Source organism: Diorhabda sublineata, chromosome 3 (genome assembly GCF_026230105.1).
Source record: "Diorhabda sublineata isolate icDioSubl1.1 chromosome 3, icDioSubl1.1, whole genome shotgun sequence".
Lineage (NCBI taxonomy): Eukaryota > Metazoa > Arthropoda > Insecta > Coleoptera > Chrysomelidae > Diorhabda > Diorhabda sublineata.
In genome coordinates this window covers 20,559,723-20,583,339 of record NC_079476.1, presented here as the reverse complement: position 1 = coordinate 20,583,339, position 23,617 = coordinate 20,559,723, and the positions used below count along the sequence as shown (strand labels likewise).

Sequence of the window (23,617 nt, the reverse complement as noted above, 5' to 3'; positions counted from 1 at the left end):
ATTTCGTGAAATTAACATTTAAGAATACGGACTTTGTCTCGAGAACAAAAGAATTTGAATTAAAGAGTTTATAGTGGGTTCATGATTGCATACTATTTTTCAAATTTTTGTATAGAAGAAATGTGCCTTCATTTTCACTTCTTTGATATCTATCTTATCCTAATTACCTCACTCCGCTATCGAATATCCCTTCCTTCTTCTTTGTTAACACCAGCACAAGTTTGTTAAAATCTTATAAAATATTCTGATGAATATTTTAATTGTGGTTTTTTTTCAATTATTTGTGTATTGATGTCAATTCGATGCATAGTATACTACTTCATAAAGTTACTTGATACGCTCTTTTATAAAGGATATGAGAAAGAAGATTTAACAATCGATCACGTCTAGTGCGGCACTTTTATCCAACAGAACATCTACAATCAAGAGTGCGGCACTATCATTATTAATAAAGATAATAAATATCCTTTGTATTCTCAGCAATAATAGTAGTATTGTTTTTTTTAACATAACTCTGCATCAAAATAACCACTGATGACCAACATCCGGTATAATATTCGGCATTTCAAGCAGAATTTATTTGACTAAGATCAAACAACCGACACTTATCAATTTAAAATGTTAATCACTGATATCTAAAATGCACAACATGGCTTCTAAACTGAAAAATTGAATTCGTAGGCAAGAATGAAATAATCTCACGTTATGCCTGTTCGTGTGTGAGTTAACATGTCACTTTTGGATTATAATATATTCTTAAGATTAATATCTTTACTCACGTAACTCTTGTTAGGTGAATTATAGTATTTTGTTAGATTGATTAGATTAATAAATTACATTACTTGTTTTCGAAACTGGCGTTAATACATCGATATACGAGGGTTGACGTTTATATTTCTGCATTCCGCAACATTAACTGTTTTGCTGATGCACATTTCTCTCACATATATATTTGAATTTTATCACAAGAAACTGTATGTATATAGACATGAAAGAACAAGAATTGTATTGTTTATATTTTTATTATCAACTTACTCAGAAGTAGAAGTTGAAAATAGAAACTTTGTATTTAACAGAAAGAAATATTATCTCCTTCTTTGAGTCAGGTCTAAAACACAGAACAAAGAATACAGTTTGACATTGCTGTGTTATATTAGCTAAAATTTTTTGCTCCAGTAAAAATTCAATGAAATAAATTTATTTGAAGTCATCTTAATAAAGAAAATTAATTAGTACAACAAATGAAAACAAATCTCATCACTCTATCAAGTTGCCAATATTTCAAAATGTCACGATTTGGTTGTAATACTGACGAGAATGTTAATGAAATTAAAAAATCAAACATTCCAAAAAATACAGTTTACACTAAAAAATTGGTATGGAAAGCATTTATGGAGTTTTGAAAATATAGAAAGTATTAATTAAGATGAACATCACAAAATTGGCGTTGATTTTAAAGGATTGGGAACATGAGAGAGAAAGAGTTTAAAGAAACCTCAAAATCTACCTAACCTAACAAGTAAGCTGTTACAAGGAAATTTTTTATGAATTATAAATAGATGGAAGTTATTATTGACCCAATAAAAAGAGTTGTATTTCAACAAGCGCGAGCTTTCCGCGATTATATACAGCGAAAACTACAATCGGATCCCTGTAAAAGAAAGTTCGACAGCATTAAACTCCGTAGAAATAACGAAAATTATAAATTTATGGAATGAAAATGGAAGCTTGACGAGTCGAATCAAACGATGGTTCTGTAACAAATCGAGTTAAATATAACCTTGTTTTCAGCAAGACTTACGAAGGTGGTTCAAAAATGTGTGCTAAAAGCAAATTTTTAATAAAAAATAACGACAGCAACGTTTGTCCTGTCAGATTATTTAAAAAATTGATGTCAAAAAAGGGCCAAAACTTAAAATCAACAAATTATTCCTATGAACTGGAAATCCGAAAATGATAATAAGAAATGAGAAATACGACTCAAATTTGGATAAAATGGTCTGGCAAAGCGACTGGCTTAAATACCAAGGAAAAAATTACTAATTACTCCAATAGAATAACCCCGGTTAGCCGATTGGTCAAAAGTGGTGTACAAGAGCAAGAGATGATAAAAATCAGTTATAGAAACTAACACGTCTGGATCTTCACTCAACTTTTTTAATAATTTTTTTGTTGATTTTCTGTCCAAATAACATTAATAAATGATCAAAAATTGTTGCTTTCGAAATCTGTTAAAGAATTTTTTCGAACAATTATCAATGTCCTTGGGTTATTACTACTGATAATAGATTTAATTTACAGTGGATGCTCCATCTTATTAGATTATTTTCATCTACACTGACCTCTTTTGTATTGCATTTATGCCAGTTCTTGTTGATCATAGTTTAGAAGCTAATGCTTTCTGATATTTCCTCACTCTTACCTCCACTTCATTAATCCAATAACATAGCAACGCACTTTTTTTGATAAACTGATATTCCTTTACACCCCTTGGAATTTAGAGAAGTGGAAACTTCGTAATTAGTATGTTTCATCATTAAAATGTCTTCTCCACTATTGTATTCATTTATGCATATAGTGAGGGTCCAAATAGGTAGCGATGTCATATGAATTGTTTTCTACTAAGGGGGAACACGTTGTTGAAGGTATAAATTTCAGGATCTAGACGGCCTGCCAAAATGCTATATAGTCTTTTAATTGTTCCTATATAGTCTTCAACTTCGTTACTGAATATTTAAATGAGTTTTCACTCTTCTGGTATAAAAAATTTCACCTTACTGTCAAGGTTGCGATGATTTAGAGCATTCTTTACTCTCAAACAGTGTGTGAACATATAAAAAGTACTGTTCCATCGCTTAATCTTGGATGACCTTGAAATGGGATTCGAATGATTGAAATTTCTCACATTCCTGTTTGACTAATTTCATTTTTTCTTTTAAATTGTTTGCAAATAGCAGATTCAATCTACATTTTTCAATGCTGCTAATCACATGTGGAATCCAGCCATGAATTAGTTTCTTCTTGATATTTTATTTAGGTAGCACGGTGCTCCTTCTCTCAGGAATTATGTGATATAGTACAGTATAGTATTTCATTATAATAAATTTTCGTTAAAAGCCAAATTCAACAAATATCAGCAACTTTTATCATAAAATTAACGTTTTCACACACATAACGTAGTTGCACTCTTTTTATAATTTCAAAAAAAAATATTTTCTTTTTTGAAATCTATAGGAGATGAATGTCATATCTTGATCTGTTGACTGGACTATTAGTTCAGAACTCAGGGAAAAATTTAATTAATCTTTGTATAGTGCTTAGTTCAGGAGATATCTTAATATTTTTTGACGATGAAACTTATCTGCAAAAGTTTTTTCTTCTCAAGTTATTTTTCATAACTTCCACCTTCGATAATGACCATGATAAAGCATTAAATAGTAATGTACTCCATCCCCAATACTGGAAATAGTATGATGAATCAAATGTAAGCGAATATTCACTCCAAGACGAAATTCGGTTGGATTTATTGAATAAGATCGTCATGTGACTGTAACATTGAGGATCTCCGTTCGATCTCTCTTACCCTAAGGCTGAAAAAAAGTCTTGCGTTGACTGATTCAATGAAGTATTGAAAAAACTGCAACAAAAGCAATATATAACATATACACATATAACAAATCATGAATCTACCATAAAATAATATAGCAACTGTGAGTTCTTCAAGTCGAGCCAATTCCAGCAAAAGTTGTTCAAAGCAAATGGTCGCCTGCTAACACCAGTCATGTGACAATATTGATGTAGCTTAACGTAGTTAGCTCCGAATGCTACACACAGTTCAAAGGTGTGAAAAAAATTGTGAAGAACCATAAAATTAGATTTGAAAAATACACTCAGGATTTTTCATTATCTGATCAGCAAAATAATTAGCAGTCCTCGTATATGACACAATTATTTTAGAAATGTAAACAGTGTTAGCTAATAGAAGCTCTTACGTAATGCGATAACAAAACAATACCACAACCGAAAGTAATTTACTTATGTTTCACAATAGTTTTTTATTGTTACTTCAAACTTAAGAACAATCATTTCTGTTAACGCATTTATGATCTTCTTGAGCTACTGTGTGAAAGCAACTTTCTAAGATTGAGGAATGAAAAATGATATTAAATTTTTTACTTAGTACGTTTACCTATAACTGAAGAATAATAAATCATGAGTAAGTTATGAAATTCCAGAATGGGACAATCAGTTTATTGATATGGTATAATAAAGAAATGTTATGTTCACAGTTTAGGACGAAAATAATATGAAGAATAGCAAATTTGCGACCGAAAGAAAGTGGAAATTGTTATAGTAAGATGGAAACAATTGTTGCTACATTATATTCATTAAAAATCTTGAAAAGAGCCCTAGTTCCACCCATACTGTCTACTTCATTGAGTATGTGCTATGTATATAGCATTTGAACATCACTATTAAAAAGATAAATATTATTTCCGATTGATGGCACATTCCAAATAACTAGACCACTATTTTCTATGATTATTAGATTTGCGTAACCACATTTTTTGCAAATCAAATTATATTCAAAATATATGAACTTGGATATAGTGCGAGCTCGAAGGTTGAGATGGTTTACGAAGATGATCCCAGAAGTACCTATCCCAAACTATCCCACACAAGTGGCGAAATTTTCATATTATACTGATGCTCTAAAAATTTTTATACAATTAACGTATTTTTGATTTGGTAATAAATTAACAGTTAAACTTGGAGCTGTAAGATCATGTGCATTTATATCTGGAGGTATGTTTCATACAAATTTCTTATCATTATGAGATTACATTCATTAAATGTAGAAAACTCTATAGTTTACTGAAAGGATTAATATCAATCAACATAACAATATTCAACTTTAAAACTATTATATTGTAGCAGTTATGGAAATAATTACTGATCAAACTTTCCGGTATGATAAACATAATATTCTGTTGTTTGAACGATTTGATGAAAGAGGAAATTGATGATAAACGAGAAATGGGAAAACCGAAACGTATTAAATATACGTATTAACGAAAATCCTCAACCAAACACTCAACTATTCACTAGCAAATACGATGATGTCAGTTTTTCGAATACTGCAATCAAATCTGTTCCGGATTTTTAAAAAAAATTGAACTTTACGCATTATATTAACGAAAAGGGAAATGGAAGTATTCACTTTATTCGAAGTATTCTCTTCACCTTTCATTAGTAGAAGATTATTCAAGTGAAGAAATATCCGTAGTTCAGAGTGTAATCCTTCCGATTCCTTTTTATGGAGACATATAAAATACCATGTATTTTCCTAATAAATTATTAGATTAATAGTCGCCGGGATTTGTGAAATCATTAATAACTCCTTCAACTCCCACACAGAACTATGCAACCGGAGAAAAAAAGTGTACTGAATTGAAATGTTAGTTAATTATTATTTCGAAAATTTCATTGCATTAACAATTTTCTCATAAGTTTTTCAGTAAATTTATAGAACCTTGATCTTTGGACCTTATTTTTTATTTCCATCACATCTACTACTCATATTTTTCTATCGTTTGGAAAACAACATTCAATGCAAGCATTGTTTGGTATTTATTGTTAAATATCATCGACGGTTGAATAAATAGATCATATAAATACATAAAATTGTTGATCTAGATTTTCACATTGCACAATACCAATTAAGTAAATAAATTATCATTATGCAACAGTTCAATCATTAACTTATTTTGTTAACATGAAAATAGATATATTTCCAATTATTTTTATTAGTTTTAACTTTCGTCTTTTGACCCATTGCTTGTAGCAAAGTTCATACAGTTGTTTTAAGATACAGTATGGAAACCACTCATACACTCATAAATGATAACGTGAGAAATTTTGTAATTAGTGCTTCAAATAATGATATTTCATTATAAATTATGCTAATGCAGTCATCAAATTTCTAAACTACGTATTAGCATATCAGAGAAAATTTCTGTTACCTGATATGACCGCAGATCTCAGTTGGTAGATAATTTGAATTGAAAAGCCTATTTAATCACGGGTGTCCTCAGTTACCTGGTTATTGTTTCCTAAATTCATTCACAATTCAGATAAATATGTAAAATCATTATATCATTTATGATATTAAGTTTCGAAGACACCTTGAATATCATGTAACATGCCATTCAACTTGATATGTTTTTCTTCAAACATTTTGAATATTCTTTTGTTCACGTATTGTGGCACAGTAGTCACTTCTGATTTATTTATTCTAGCATTTCATTTTTTGAGGAAATTAATTTGTAATCGACGTCCCACTCCATTCGAGAAATTCTATGAAAACTCGGAATGTTATTTTCTAAAACTATCGAAATTTGCATATTTAAATTTGCTGACTATGAAAAGTACTCGGGCGTTTGTCCAATATCTAACCACAATTACATCTTCCGATCACTAATTATCTCTAGGAAAGTCGTATATACAATTCTTGAATATATTTTAAAAATTCGAATGTTTTTTCGCTTCGCAGCAATCACCTTTTTCTTCCATTCGGTTTAATACCTTTCCGTTGCTTTTGCAGTATGTCTAATAAACATTTCGAAGACATCAAAACAGTATGTGAAGCTGGTTTTTTTATCACTCAATACACAGTTAACGAAACAATTCATGGTACTTTTGGGTTTAGTTTCTTGTTGCTGAGCCCAGACTTCATATACATGAATACCATTACTCTGGCCTGTCCAATTTTCTTAATTAATTTGTCTACCAGACTTTGTCACATCAACTTATATTTTTAAGTAAAGTGGTATGAATTTATCAAGATGAAAGTATGGAGTTATGGCATATGGCATTAGTTTTACCATCAGAGTTTCTCAATATGTACCAGAATATATAAATATTTATTTAAGAAAGTTGCTTATACATATCTGTAAATGGAGCATGTTGGTATTGAATCATTTATATAGTTTTTTATTCAGTCCCACCTCTAGGTCAATTGCAACTTAACTGTACTTCTCTTCTCATATATTTCGAAGGAAATCTGAATCAAGGCCAAGCTGTTTGCCCCGGAGCATATTTTATGTAAATAATAAAATTCGATTTCGTTACTTTTTTATGACCAAATGCGTGAATAAGAAATGGAAAGTTTAAGATACAGCACATTTATATTGGTTAAGAGCAAAATATGACAACAGGTACAAATTAACCTCAATGAAATATTGCTGTAGTACAAGATATTTTTTCATATCGTAGACTGGTTAGTGTTTAACCAAGATAGAAGCTTGATGTACACGGTATGGTTATTAAATAAACAGACTGAAGGTACTATAGAAAAAGTGCGCAAGCGGCAAATACTAGCAGCCTCTACTACACTCACTACTGTGAATAAATCAGTATAACTGTTACTTTAACTTGCATCAGAATTATTATTTGATGTTTCGCGAAAAATATTAAAAGTATGAATCATGAAATGAACCTTTTTAAGGCTAATAAAACACCTGGACTATTTTCCGAGTGGAAGGTCGTCCTTCTATGCCAAAAACGCCACAATATCGAAAAATTGGTAAAAGATGTTGAAGTGGCACGTGTCCGGATGAAACTGACATAGCACTGCTTCAAACAATTAAGGGTATGATGTCAAAACAAAATATTTTACAATCTCATTCTCATTATTTAATAATCACACCTCGTATGTTTTACTGAAAATAATTAATGACTAAATTTATTTTTAAATATCCATGATGTGAAGTATATAGTGCGTAAAGCTCGTTTAATCTTGAGGTCCTGTACTTAATTTTTACACGTGGCAGCTTTTTTCTGTTGAAAAATTCTAGTACTATAGAGTGCTACCAAAAAATGTTATTTATATATATTTCAATCATGACACTTTTCTGTTGATTAAGAAAGCTGAGGGTTTTTTAGGATTATATATAAATAATAAATCAAGCAACACCGTAGATTTTCTACCTTTCACTAATTAGGGGTTCATTATCTACCCGTAAAATATAAACGATGTCTTTTAGCCCCACTGGCAATCTTCTTCTATACCCTTGTATCTTCACGTATTCTCGGTATCTTATTTATGGGCAACTATTGGTAGAGAACATATAGTGTCGGAAATGACTTTATTACAGAGTGTACAAATTTATTCAGACCCCACAACGAGGGAAGAAAAGATAACCATAATTATTGAGTTATTCTCGTTCGATACCTCTGATGTTTTAAGGCTTATATTTTGTAATCAAATAAATGCTCTGGCAAGGGCTCTCTTTGCGATACAAAAATTATAAATTGTTAATACATATATAGCTAATGTAAGATTGTTCTCATAAAGAAAAAAATTTAACTCCCAATTATTCAATTATGGCTTTCTATTCTAAAATTGGAAAATATGATTATTCATTATATAAGCTCAAACGCAAATTTGGAAAATAACGAACAACTTATATTCAAATAAACTAATAAAATACATAAATTTTGCCCAGTATTGAAAGTGAATAATCTATTAACGATGTTGTATAATTGATTATTATCATATTTATGTTCATTTCACGATGGCAAGAATTGCTTCGCTTTGGTTGTATATCTAGTTGTGAAATAATTCAAGCACCAGAAAATATCACAAAAACAAAGAAGTACTTTTAGAAACAGTTTTGTGGTCAACGGAATTACTCACAAAAACCAGCAGATACACTAAAGTTGAGTTCAGAACGAAACATGCAGCCAGCTCAGAATATAAAGAAAGTACAGCGACAACAATTTTCAATATTTCTGGTGAACTCTTACAGAAAAGTTTCACGAAGAACTTTATTTGGAAATGTAGTTTTCGTAAATGTAAGAAATGTCCAGGCAGCTAAAGGAAAGAAGGCAATTCCCAAAAAAGGAAAATAAATAAATTTGTTGTTGATAAGGAAAAATTACCAAAATTGTTTGGAAAAACTTTGAACAGTCAAACTGAGACCTATAAAATACAACTACCAAGAGAGTGGCTTAGTTCAAGGTGAAAATATAAAACATAAGTTTGAAAAATTCTCAAATGTTTCCTATAAGATTATACCAAAAAGTGATATGACCTTCTTTCATCCAGCATATCGACAAGGTTTCCAATTTATCTCACAATTTACCACAACTTTCGTTAATGTTCTCGCTATATCTCCATATCCACATTCATGTCATTTTTAAAATTTCAATCTTGTTCATTTCAATTGAATCAACCTATTTATATTCATTTCATTCCTTTCATCCAGGTTTGTTTGTCTTCCTCTTTTTCGGTTTTCTAGTGGTATCCATCTCTTTACTTTCTTTGGCAATCTTTCTTCTGTCATTATGTCAACATTAACACATAATCCTTTCGTTGTCATTCTTTCCAATCTTAATGTCTTAAATGCTCTTAGTATTGCTTCCATTTCTGTAGCTCCTATTTTCTATTTTATTTGTTTTTTTAATTGCTACGTCTCTGATCCATATATCAACGTGCGCTTTTGATCGTGGTATCATATATTCTCATTTTTCTTTCTGTATATCTCTATACTCCATAAAATTCCATTTAATACTTTTATTATCTATTTTGCTTCGTTTATTTTCGATTTTATGTCGGCGTCATCCGTTCCTTTTCCATTGAAATTTACGCCTAAATATTTAAAGCTAACACATTTTCTTATTGTTTCATTATTTTCTTGAACAAAATCCGTGGTCTCTTCACCAATGCAGAGATATTGTGTTTTTGTAATATTTATTTAAAGACCCAATTTTTCGTTCGCTTCTTTAAGTTTCCTCGCCATGAATTGAAGGTACTCTTTCTCGTTGCACATATCACCTGATTATCGGCGAATTCTAGACTGAAAATCAAGTATCATCGTCTATAACCAGAGTAGATCGGCTGTATCAAGCTAAGTAAGAACAATCTACAAATACTAACAGGAGTTCTATCGGGGCACTGTCGCCTCAATAAACACCTGAAGACGCTATACCCAGCTGATAATACACCGTGCAGATTCTGTTACGCAGATGACGAAACCTCTATCCACATTCTCTCGAAGCGTGAAACACTAAGGAACTCCAGAGTACTACACCTGGATGCGTATGAAATAGAAGACGAAGATCTCTGGCAATTAAAGTCATCCCACATTGTTGACTTTTTAAAATAAGTTAGTGTTGATTCATCAGCTGTAAAAAATGAGCTCTCCAGAATCACAGCAAGAAATGGGACACAATAGATCTTTCGGGTCGCACTCTATACGAGACGCCAAATCCCCTAAACCAGTCATGCGATTGGAACAAACAGGTCCTAGCTTTAATAAAAATAAACAGTATTTGATCTGTTGTAATTATTTCAAATTACCACGGAAAACTTATTATGTATAAAGCAAATTTTTATATTAGCAAGAAAGGAATAACGGTTTGTGTTTGAATTTTTTGGCATGATGATCAGTACCATGAGCTTCATATTAATATTTATTGTCATCTTCTCACATTCATTTCATTTCAATTTTTTATGTACCGATTAACAAATTACATCCTTTCATAATACTATCAATGATTAGAGAAATACCTGCATTGTTAAGTGATTATGTGCATTATTATTAGTAAGAGCATGGAAACGTGGCGGAGCTGAACATAGAAACTAATAAACTTTTCAAGGTTTCAGTTATACCCACATTTATATGTATATTACCTTTATTATAATAAGTAAATGTGTGGTAAACAAATATTTAGAAATATAGGTAACCTTTTAGATATATTTACTATTGTAGTTATTTTTAGACATTAGATCATACTTTCTATATCAATAACGAATATAAAATACATAACTAATTCTGTAGTATCATTGAACAACTAAGTTTAAGTTTTCATAACATTTATCACAGAAAAGCGAGTTAGACTTCATTTGCATTATGGTTTCACAATCTATGAACAAAATCATTTTGTTAATGATACTTCTTTCAGTATAATATAATATTATTCCGGCTAAATATAAAAATATTTAGCCGGTTATTTGTCTTTTTTATCACTTTATTATTAGTCTGAAATCACTCTTCACCAAGCCCTATATTTCCAAATTTGGGAACAAAAAGTAATAGGAGAAAGCCATATCATAGTAATATGGTCGAGTAATATACTTCTCTAAGTAAGAAACAATATTATTGCTACGAATAAGCTCGCGAAATGGGTTCCTAGACCGGCCCTGTCCACCTTCAATGAAATTTTAAAATTCGGCGAATTCATTTATTGTATATAAATGGCGGACGCGCCTGTGATGAACTTTTTATTATATAAGGCGCTTTATTTACAGTATTTCCTTTAAATACTTTCTAGGAAAATCTATTTATTTATTTCTTTTTGCTCTAGAACTTTGTGGAATTTTATTTAGGTATATAAATGAATTGTGTAAACACAGTTTACTTCAGTTTTAAATAAATAGTTGTAGTGAAAAGATCGAATTAGTAAAAGTGATATTTATAAGTAAATTGTTATAAGTTAAGTGTTTTATAGATACCAAAAACGTTACAGTATAGTACAGGCGCATTGTCATGATGTAACAAAACTTTTTTCTTTAACAAATACAGTCAAGCTGACATACAAACCACTTTCGCGATAATATTCACGTAATTTACCTCGGTTGGTGACAGATGACATCAGTAACATAGTGGAAACAATGAAATGACTATAATTGACTGTGGAAACGGCAAACCTACAGAACTCAATAACACTTGCTTTGTTTGATATTCTGAATGATGAATATGTACCTATGGTGCTAGTACAATATCTGGAATATGTGTCTTTAGCTATTGCGTAATCAGCAAAGGGACTTTGGTTTCGAAAGAAATATTCTCAAGATAATTTTGTGGACATACTCATACAAGAACTTGTTGAGTAGAACTAGGAATTGCGTTAGACTCTAGATACTAAAACACTAAGCCTTATAACTACAATTTAACCTCATTATCTTATTGGGAGCCACTCGGACTACCTGTTTAAATATTACTTCAATGTGCTTCTTTTTTCTTGCCTCTCCCAAGGCACTCATTTTTCCTGGCTCTGGTCCACTATACTTCTTTAGGCTTTTTTATTGTCATTTGTCAAAATTTAAGTAAATCTGACATCTTATGAAAATTAAAACTATTTTCGTTGTTCAGTAAAAATGGAAAAAAAGGAATTACGAGCTTCAAACTTTACTTTTTACATGGGAAAAAACATCGATGAAAACCGAGGAAACTTACGTAAATATTAATCTGATAGTGCTCCGTCACATGGAATGATTTTCGAGTAGTAATTGGCTCTGGCTCTGTAATTGGCCCTATGAGCACAGAGCATGGTAAACGTTCAGGACCATCATTTACTACAATTAATTCAAAAATAGAGGGAATATTTCCGAACGAGTATCCAATATTTTGCATAAAACAGCTATCTGCATGGTGAGTACTGCGACTACCTAGTGCTGATTAAAGGTTCGTTCAATTCAAAACGAATGTTTGAGTATCTTTATATATATTCCGAATGAATTTTTTCATTGATAAGTAACAATAGATGAAACTTGTATAAACAATTATATCCAAAAAATAATAGGCTTCATTTATTGAGCCAAGTGAAAAAGATAACTGACCAATGATAAGCTGACTTGCCGAGACGTTTTTATGCAGAAAATCCCAACTTTCCAGTTATGAATATTGGATTGATTACTGTACATTACACCCATAAAATAAAAATCTATGAAAAAAGTGATACAGTATCAGTATCAGTAAATGAAGATACATATAGGTATGCATATGTTGCTTTTCGAAAAAATTTCCCATTATTTTAAAATAATATTCTATGAACTTAAGTACTCCGTAATACAAGATGAAATTAAAGTAACAAAAGATCCATATATTATACTTATTATAAATGTAAAGTATCGATTTATAATTTTCGGAAATGCAAGTATATAAGATAAAATTTCATTGATTTTCAAAAGGCAATAAGTAGGGCAATATTTACTATTAAGTTTATTTATACAGAATTATCAACTCTGATACATAATTTTTTAGGTAAAGATCTCTGAACTTTAGGTCACTAGATAAAAAAATTACATAATTATCATAGGATTATCATTGAACTAGTTTAATTTAGATTTCCATTGTATGATTTTTTCTATAATTATATAAATGTATATTTCGTCTAAATCAAAAATTTTTTTTCGTATATTATTCATTTTGCGACAAATATTACTGCCAGATATAAGTCGATTTCTAAACTATTCTCCAGATAAACTCACAAAGTACAAATTCGAGTACCTGTGGCGAGGCTATCTAAATTATTTATAATATTATGCAATTTTTCATTATATTATTACAATTGGATATATTGATTTTGTTTTGATTTATACATTGATGATATGTTTGAGGTTAGAAAAATATCAATTCTCTTACTTTACAACTTGAATTATAGCGTTTTCTAGCCTAAATTCGCCGAAAGTAGACCCTGCAAATGCTTGACATCTGAAGTTACAACATACTGATTGCAACTGGCTCGATGTAATCTAATTATTGTCAAACTCTATTTTTATTGCTGTGTTATCCAATTCCTTTTTTCACGTTGCCGTTGTTGCATTTCAGCTTTCTTATTGTTTGAAGCGGGTACGTTCGTTCTGGAGACTATGATACTTAGCGTTATCCATTACAAAAATAGATTGATATCGACGTGTTGCAGATCAGACCCGAACTATAACGTTTGTTTCAACTTTCTAGCTATTATTGTCACCTTACTAAGGATTGTTTTTTGATGGGTTAGAACGAACCTATAGTTCGAAGCTATTTGTTTTTATGACCTCGTAATAGCCGCTAGTTTTTTCAAAAAAGCTCATATTACTTTTATCCAGGGGTCCTAAGCTACTCCTGTATGAATTTTTACATTTACAAATAATCAATCTAATTTATTTTTAATTTTGTCGGACTCACGATATATGCAATATGAAATTTCTAACTTGAAGTTAAAATAAAGAAATTTGTACGAAGTTATAATCCAGGGGCCAGGTGAAAATTTGGTTAATTATTTTTTATAGAACGATAATTGGTTCGGTAGATATCGAGCACTCAATATAAAAATATATTGTATCATTTCCTCCCAGATAAAAATATGTCAATATCCCCAATATCTGGAAGATACTGATGTCAGCGGGTGCTCCAACCTTTAAATGAGATTTTCTCTCAAATAAAAGTGATGATAACTCATATTTGTATATGGATAAATATATAGGTCAGCTGTTTGTACCTGATACCTGAAAAGTTATTACGTAGGAGTTAGGCCTATTTAAATGCATCAGCCGAACAGTTTTCCCTTGAATTGCTGCTAACTGATTTTTTACTCATCACAGCAATATATTAAATATCATCTCATAAGTTAGTATAGCAAAGAGTATGAAGGTACGCTTGGAGAAGGAACGTTGTACGCATGATCGAGGTACTAAGAGGGATGAAATGCGTCTAGTATAGAGATAGACATTGTAATTTTCATTACTTTCTTATAATGAATAATATTTATCTAGTAGATAACTTGATCAAACTAAGTCAATTTATTGATTAGTTATTTAAATATTTCAGAAATTATTTGCTTATATACTTAGTTGTTTGAAAAATATTGGTACGGAATGTTTATTTCATCCTAACACTCATATTGGAGTCGAATACTTTGAGGTACTTCATTTCATCCAAGATGTTCACGAGGTAGTATGAAAAAACTCTCTGAAGCATTCTATCATTCTACCGCTTAAAAGGAACTTTTCATGTAAAACTCTTAATGGCTCCTGGACTATTATGATTTAACTCAATAACCGAGAGGTTTGAGAACTGGGAATGTCAAATTGAATATCAGATAGATTATCAGCCAAAAAATCGAAAGGTCACAAAAGAATATATATTCTAGAAGAAACACACACAATAATTGGTTATTATGAATTTTTTATTTTTAACAGTGCTCAAAACCATGACAATTATGAGGAAATTAAGATAAGATTGTAATATTTGCAAAATTTATTTAAATACAGGTGGCGTGCTAATGTATTTCAACAGATGAAAATACAAATATTTGAAGGAATGTGTTTAATATATGAAGGGGATATTCATTTCCATAGCAAATACGCGACGTTGCTACGCTAATTATTCGTTATATAATCAACACCATTCGTAGTCGGTATTTATTAAATTCAAATATATGCATGAATTTCATTGATGTAATAACATCCTTCTGTAAAATTTCATCATTGACCAATTCGGAAACACCTACATTCACTTATTTGTCGTACGCCTACTAATCGGCATTCCGTGAGAAAAATATTTTAATTTAATATCATCCCATGAAATTTTTACCCGAAAAGGTAGAAATAACCTTATTTCTCAGAATACTCATGTTTTATTCATTTTCAATTCTTGATATAAATTAGAAGAGGATGCACGAAACTTATAGATACCTACATAGGCGCATCCTCTGAGGACAGGGTGGAATATCTTTTATTTATCTTTTTTAATTTCAATTGGCTTTAGAAAATACAAAACCTACTGGAAATAAGTGAGAAACAATCAATCAGGCTTCAATATACTACTTTAAAAACATTGGAATCGTTTCCACATTGGAAAATTTGTAGATTCAAAAATATAGGTTTTTTGTTTAACAGGTAGTAAATTATGTATGGCGGCAGAGACCACGTCCCGCAATTCTAGTGTTGTTGTTCACCGAATATTCTGCTTACAGGATGATTTTTTTCCGACTCACGCAAACCTTTAAATTCAAATAATATTTGTTAAATATGAATTACTTAGTGTAACCAACCGACCAGCTACGTTAGGGTGTAATTTGTATTTTAATATACTATCTTTGTATAATGTAAGGCACTAAATATTTTATGTATATGTATATTTTATCGATTGCTCTTGACCAAGAGTTGTTAGTTTAGTTGTTTAGTTCACTTAAAAACACCCTATATTAATTAAGTATGAACTACAAACATTAGAAATACTTCAATTCTTGTATCAACAACTTCAACATAATGATTTATAAAAATTGAGTAGTATTGATCAAATTTTCTTATCGTAGAACTTTTTATACGTTTTTCTTGATGAATAGTCTTGATTTTGGACACTATTGAAATAAAATACGTTTCAAAAAACAAGATAAAAATTGAAGTTAGGATCTATTTAGGTCGTTATCAAAATTATTAAAATTATTACAAATATTTACAATGACTTAGGATACTTGGCAATATCTACGAGAGACGTTTTTTTTTCAACCTCCGATAGACATAAATAAAAAAAAGTTCATATGAAACAATAATTCTATTACCAAAAGATTGGTACACCATCACTCATGAATTTTTCCCCATACACACGACTCATTCTCCGATGGATTTCTACATCACTATGGCCTTCAGCCTATAGAAAACGAATCACACTTCGCAATTCACGGAAGCATCAATAATGTCGAACATGTTTGAGTGGCTGTAGCACTACGCCAACTGATGCCTGAATGTCAACAATGGCGGAGTATGTAATGCGAGAGCTTCGTAGTCGCCTACAGCGCATGCCCGCTTTCTTCTGTCCGCGTAGCATCTGCACGGAGCGATCGGAGGTTGAAAAAAAAACTCCTCCCCGTATGTTTTCATCCACCACCTAGAACAATTTTTTGAAGTATTAATTGGTTACTTCAAACGTCTTCCTCTGTTTCTAGCAGCAGCATCCGACAAGCAATATTTTCTCTTTCTTTTCCATCGATAAATTAAAAAAGATAAAGATGCTATAGAAATTGTTCAAAATAGTCCATAATTAAATGAGAATAGTTTAAATTAATAAAAATCCAAGAATGAATTTTGCGTGAACGAGTATATTTACTAGTATCTTAATTACTGGGGCGTAGAACTAAATATTACTTACATCCCTTATAGTATGAGTGACTATTTTATTCAACAACTTTGGATTGAAAGTACAGGGATTCTCACAAAAAGTAGGACCATACCTAGTACACTCGTTTAAACTCTTTTTTTTCTTGGAATGCGTCTAGCAATACTATACATCGACCGCTACGGGTCAGATATTTAAAAAAATATTCATTAAACAAAAATGTACAAACTAATTTTTTGCATATACAACCATGACTTAATATGTTCCTTCAGCTCGTCATCATCTGAACCACCAAGTGAAGATTTTAGGTGTAAAAAGAGATGAAAGTTGCTAGAAGTGAGATTAGGGCTATACGGAAGATGATCAAACACATCCCAGGCAAATTCCAGCATTCCAACAAAATTTCAGGTTGACATAGCACGAGGATCAATTTTACTTACGGTTCTGCTTAAGCTTCTCTTCAATTGCGCGAACCTCGCATATTTGTGAATAAATTTTATTTAGTTGTACTTTCTTTGCATTTAGGGAATTTTCAATTAAGGCTGACATCATAAAGAAGGACCACAAAAAATACATCGGCATCAGCGTACATTTCTTTAGCTTGACTTAGAGTAACTTCCACGCTTGCTCGAAACTGCAATCGCAGAGCTGTCGCTGATTAAAATAGTAACGTAACTTACATTGTGGATGAAATAACTGTTACCGTCAACGAAATTCGTGTTATTTTAGGTTCCATCGGTTTTGTACGCTACAGCGTAGGTGTGTTATTCAGTAGCTATCTCAAATTGCTTTCAAATTGGTTTTATTTGAAAATTGAAAATACATTCTCAAGGGCGAAAGTTATTTTCAAATATATATTCTAATGTTGATATAGAATGTGAAAGGAAAATAGTAGTTATAATGTGGAATATAATTTCCATGAAAATTATTTCATTCATGGATGAAAATATTTAGATTGGCTTATACGTTTGCCAATTAAATATTCATGTATCCTGGCGCCAAACTACTCTAAAATATATTTTATCTTTTCACTGGTAACATTCTTGAAGCCACTATTTTTGGTGTAACTTTTCAAGGTGGAGTTGTACTACCACGGATCTCAATTATTCTTCAGTTCCATTCAAACATTTACATAAGGTCAAACAATGAAGATTTGGGTCTTAGATTGAGAATCATCGTGCTTTTCTCAAGGTTAATTTTGGATTTGGATTAAGGATGAATTGGAGAACAATCAAATTTATTTGTTTATAACCCTCAAGGATTAACCAAAAATATTGTACATCCAATGGAATTACGATAAATAATTTTTTTTACAACTCAATAAATACACATAAATATGAAATAGTTTGACTTTCATCTTTGATTCAAACAAGTATAATTTTTATTCACACAGCCTCTACATTTAACTTCCCTCATAGTATACACATACTTACACGCTGTCGATTGGTAGAATGTGATAACCATATTTGTAAAGACGTTAGATATTTAAATAACTTTCTAATGAAAATTTCTATCAAAGCGGTCCAGATAGTTAAAGCTTATGTATAAAGATTTGAAATTTTTGGATTTAATGTGTGTGTACAGGACAACATCTGTCGGCTCAGAGAGTTATGAACATTAAAAAATTGTCAAATATTCTATATTATGTACTGTATCATTGACGGTGCTATAAAACATTGATGTAGGAAATTTACCGAAGGTCGAAGGAATGTAAAAGTGAGGCAAAAACGAGAGCTGGCGATTATGCGACTGTAAAACAACGAGGAAAATAAGTTCTTGAGGACTGTTATTATCAGAGAAGTGACTTCGGTATTAATTCACCTTGTTACCTTGATACGTCTTTCATTTATAACCTATCGGAATTAAAAATAAAAAAATAGACCTTTTAACTGTACATTTAAATTGTATATTTAATAGTTCTATAGTTTTGTTAATCATAAATACTAAAATCGAAATAATAGTGGTAGATACCTGCTCAGCAACGGATTTAAAACCGTAGTCACTATTAATAATATCAGAAAAATATATTGGCATCCTTTTGTTATCATCGAAAATATCTCTTGTCATACAATTGATAGATTGAAGAAAAGTATTGAATTTCCTCTTGGCGGCATTTACCTGTTTCATAGACTAACATGTGTGTGTTCCCAAATGTGAAATAAAATGACAATTTTTATTATCTCGAGCAGCTGTTAAAACATTAAAAAACTTCATTCCAATGATTTCACCAAGGGGATCGAAAATATATACGGGGACCAAAAAAAGGGTTTTTAGCTACGTTTAGTATATTAAAGAGTCAAATAAATAGTCTTTGAACTGTATTAAAAAGATACCCGACCTGCTTAAACACAAAATAGTTGTCCATACTGGTCATTGTTTATGAGGAATTTCAACAAAACTTGAATACATGAAAGATTCTATGAATATTAAAATTTTGAACACTGAACTTCCACAACAAAGTGCTATCCGCTAGCTCTACGGCAGGTGTCTAGCAAGTCAAAACTGGAGTGTCTTCTTACGCCATTAAAATTAGAAATAAGAGATAAAATAATTTACACCTAGTGTGAAATATGCTACATGTAACTATTTACATAATAAAAGTAATTATTTTAATTTTTTTCAGGCTCTGCATCTCAGCCAATCGCTCGTGGTAAGAACAAATTTTATTAATTGTTTGCTTTGCCAAAATGTTTAATAGTCTACTCCATAGGGTAATAAATGAGCTGTGATGTGGGTTAAGTAAAAACAAAAGGACAGTTCCATTAAGCCCAGATCTAAACTAATCATCCTAATTCATTTCAGCCTAATTGTTATAAACAACTCTTTTATTTCTTTTTTTTTTTGTAAGTCAAATTATGTAACACAAACAATGTATAACGTGGAGTTGTAAATGTATACATAGATCAATTCACATCAGTATAGGTTGGTCACGATCTGAACTTTCACTGCTCAAATCTTTATCCGTTCAAGTACTCAAGGATATAGAAACTGATATCTAATAAGTTGTAATCGTATGGAATATATGTTTGAAAATAAAATGAAACGTGCATTTAGATTCCATGCATATAATGCATATCACTCGATATTGCTGGAATACAAGTTAATATGTTAGTTTTTCAACCTCCGATAGCTCATTCTTATGATCCAGCTTGCAGCCAGCAGGAAACTGCACATTGCCTTATCTACAATGTCTGTCACTAACGAATTGTAGTCACGGGAGAATCGAATGAAATGGAGCCTATAAGTTTCTTCTTCTTTCTATGCCTTCTCCTAACGGAGGTTGGCGACCACTACTTTAAATGCTTCTCTATCTTTTGCTATGTGAAACAATTCTGGCACTCATATTCGTCCAGTCTCTCACATTCCTTAGCCACGACTTCTTCTCTTCTTCTTCTCTATAAGTTTATGTATATAAAATAGTGTGTACCAGTTAGCAACAAGCAAAATTTAATCGCTAGAGATAAACTAGATGTCCTCATCGTAAGAACTAGCTTTTGCACTTTATATTAAAATTATTATGAACACTTCTATAACTATGTATTCTCTTAAGTGTTTTTGACTAACGTTTTTTATTATGAAATACTTCTATAAAACGGGAATACTAAGATTTCGGGTCATTATTTCCTAATTTGAATAATTGCATTTCGAGTTTTATGCTTGAATTTACACTACGTACGATAGTTTTAATTATACGGTGGTTAATTCTCCAATAAATAATCTGTTTTGTAATTTTCTATCGAAAATTCATGTATTTGGGACACGGCGTAAAATTAAGAAAGTCACTGCCACGGATTTAGCTCGAACAAAACGTATAGCCTTTCAAATATAAAAATAGATTCATCTAAATAGATGCAATGCCTTCAAGTGTGAATTATTTTTAGAAAATTTAAAAATTTATGTACAACGCTAACAGCACTCTACAACTACTATATTATATTTAGTTTATTTTGCAGCATAAATTTCATTGAAAAATTATTGTGGTATAAATTAATGTCAATTTAGTTCATTATGTAGGCAAAAATTGCATAATGAGAGTTATTCTTGCAATTGTTAACGCAATTATAACAATTTAAAATACGTTTTTGAATATTATCAGTTATTTAAACGATGAAAAGCTAAGAGTTTACTGCCTCCCTACAAATATTATTGGGTTTGTATGAGCAGAAATTGAAATTGAAATATTTTTGAAATGTAACAATATTATTTTTTGTGGGTAAAACAGATTTTTTCATATCCATATTAGGCAAGTGGAGTAAACAATCGATTTTCTCATATATACCCGTTTTAACTTCTCTTAATTTTTTTCTTATAATTCCTTTACTTTATAATGTTTTATTATTTTACGGTGTTAAGAGGACTTCATAAATACTTTTTAAATCTGTTTCAGTACAGCGGAAACTGAATATTTTTGCAGTTTTTTAGTCAGTCTACAAATAAACTTTCAATAAATTCAAAAAAAATCAGAAAACTTAGTTTTGTTTTGGAAATTAATTTCCACTGTTGCGTTCAAATTTAACAATTGCATTTCATTACATGAAAAGAGCTTTAGTCAGAATTTTCCACCCTTTTCTAATATACCTGCAGGTCAAACTATACCACCACTTACCTACAATGTATTGTCGGAAACAACCAAAAAAGCCACGTGTCCGGGGGTAAATTTCGCACTTCTTTAAGTAACAACTCTTTAAGAAACCATTTCGCAATAAAACTTTGAATAATGAGGTCAAAAATTTAAAAAATAACAAAAAACACAAAAGCTTATGGCAAAACCATTTCTTTACTCTACAGCGGCCAGTTTTGAATCAGCATTAGCTGATTTTTAAAATTCCCAATTGATTAATATAAAATTCACCCCTTCTTCATCTTTTAGTACTAGTTTTACCCATTTATCTTCTGTCATCTTACCTATATGTCCGAACCATCTAGCTCTCTATGTTATTTTAATTATATTGGTTATGCTTGGGTTCTTCTGGCAGTTCTCTATATGTTCTTCCGTTTTCTTTTCTTCTTTAATTCCATCATAAACCATCTTGAGTATTCCACATTTATTTTGCTCTTTTTTCTTCATTGTCTTTGCTTCACTTACGTAGGTCTCTTGATTTTAACATTTTTGATACTATTTCTGCTACCTTACTACTATTCTTTTTCTTATTTACCTTCCGTAGTTTCCTTTTTTTGTGATGACTCCCATATACTCGATTTTTTCTACTTTTTCTATCCTGTAGCTATTATTTTCATTCATAGCAAAATTCTTTTATGTAATTAAAATTATGATCAATGACCTAAAGAACTTTTCTATAAACAAGAAACAAGAACGGTGAAAGGCATAGGTAGCTGGAACATAATATATGTAAGCAGCTTTTCAATTAACAAACCAGTCTGTCAATAGTTTTATTTTACTACAGTTCTTTCAAGAATAATGTTGATGATTGATGAAGATTGTATGAAATCATTTTCAAGATTACCTCAATGATATTTTTAAATTAAATATAATTAATAATCAATCAGAAATTTCAATATTTCTTATAGAACTTACTTATTGTTGTCTTGTATTTGTAGCGTAGTTTGCATAATAATGATTTTCTTCCCTATTTCTAAATGGATAGGACAACAAAGTATAATAGAACGCAATGAAAATAAAGGGCAAAATTTATCTGTATTACCTAATATGCACATTCAAATAATAGATTTTGAAAAAATAACCTCCACAGATAATATACTCACGATGCAACAAAAACTGTCGATGAAGACGATAAAATTTTTATTTGTATTCCAGAAAATTCAGATAATATATTCGTCAATTAAGTCTGGTAACAGGGTTAAGGTAATCGTCTATTTTTAGTAAATTGAAAACACTCCTGTTTGGAATTTATTACCTCAAGATTCACCCTTACAATTTGCCCGATTTATGCATGATAAACAAAATATTAATGCGGATTTTCTGGATATAATGGAGGCAAAATCTACTACATGAGAAATATCCATTTGAAAATATAATTATTTTTGAAATTGAAAATGGGTAGGCTAAGAAAAAACACGTTTAAGGTTAATAATTTGCGTAAGCTCCAACGTATGATAATCAAATTAATCTTAATGTTATATTAACACTAAAGGATATAAAGGCTAGTAAGACACAAAATGTGATTTTACACAATAAAGTACCATCACATTTTTCTTCTCAATTTCTCCATACTTAACACTAACAACGCCGAAAGTTGTGATCCACCTTTGACCCCACCGGCACCGTGACCAAACTGTTCCGTTAAATTTTTTCAAAAGTCATTAGCTTTTGACATACAAATTACGATTAAACCCAAAAGTAATGTTTATTTATTCACTTGAATAAAATTTTATTTCCATTAAAAACAAAAACGTCACAAATTATAAATTGAAATCGTTGGATTAGGGTACAAAATCCATTGCTATGAGTACATTAACATGATAATAATGAATTACTGATTGTTATTTGAAAATCAAATCTTGCATTATTTACAGACAATGTTTTTGCACTGGCGAGACTTTTCGGATGATTTACTATGTGTGCATTGAGACTTTAATGACATCATGTGAGTTTCTCGTTTCTTTGTAAAATTTCTATTGCTGATTTTCTGTTATTCGCACTTTGTATTCCCAATTCTTTCCCTTTTGCAATAAAAATACATTTAATGTTCTTTATTATGTGTCATATTTTTTTTATTTTCTTCTATATCTTATTTTGTCTCCACCTC

The 23,617-nt window shown here is 30.7% G+C and overlaps 1 protein-coding gene across 3 annotated transcripts in view; it reads left to right on the top strand.

The window, feature by feature from the left end:
• Positions 1-23,617, top strand: part of LOC130442138 (protein amalgam-like) — a 65,894-nt gene that overhangs the window by 9,911 nt on the left and 32,366 nt on the right. For all 3 annotated transcript variants that reach the window (XM_056776216.1, XM_056776215.1, XM_056776217.1), the window contains exon 2: positions 19,513-19,539. In XM_056776216.1, the coding sequence (XP_056632194.1) occupies positions 19,513-19,539 (27 nt within the window). The remainder of the gene's footprint in view (positions 1-19,512; positions 19,540-23,617) is intronic.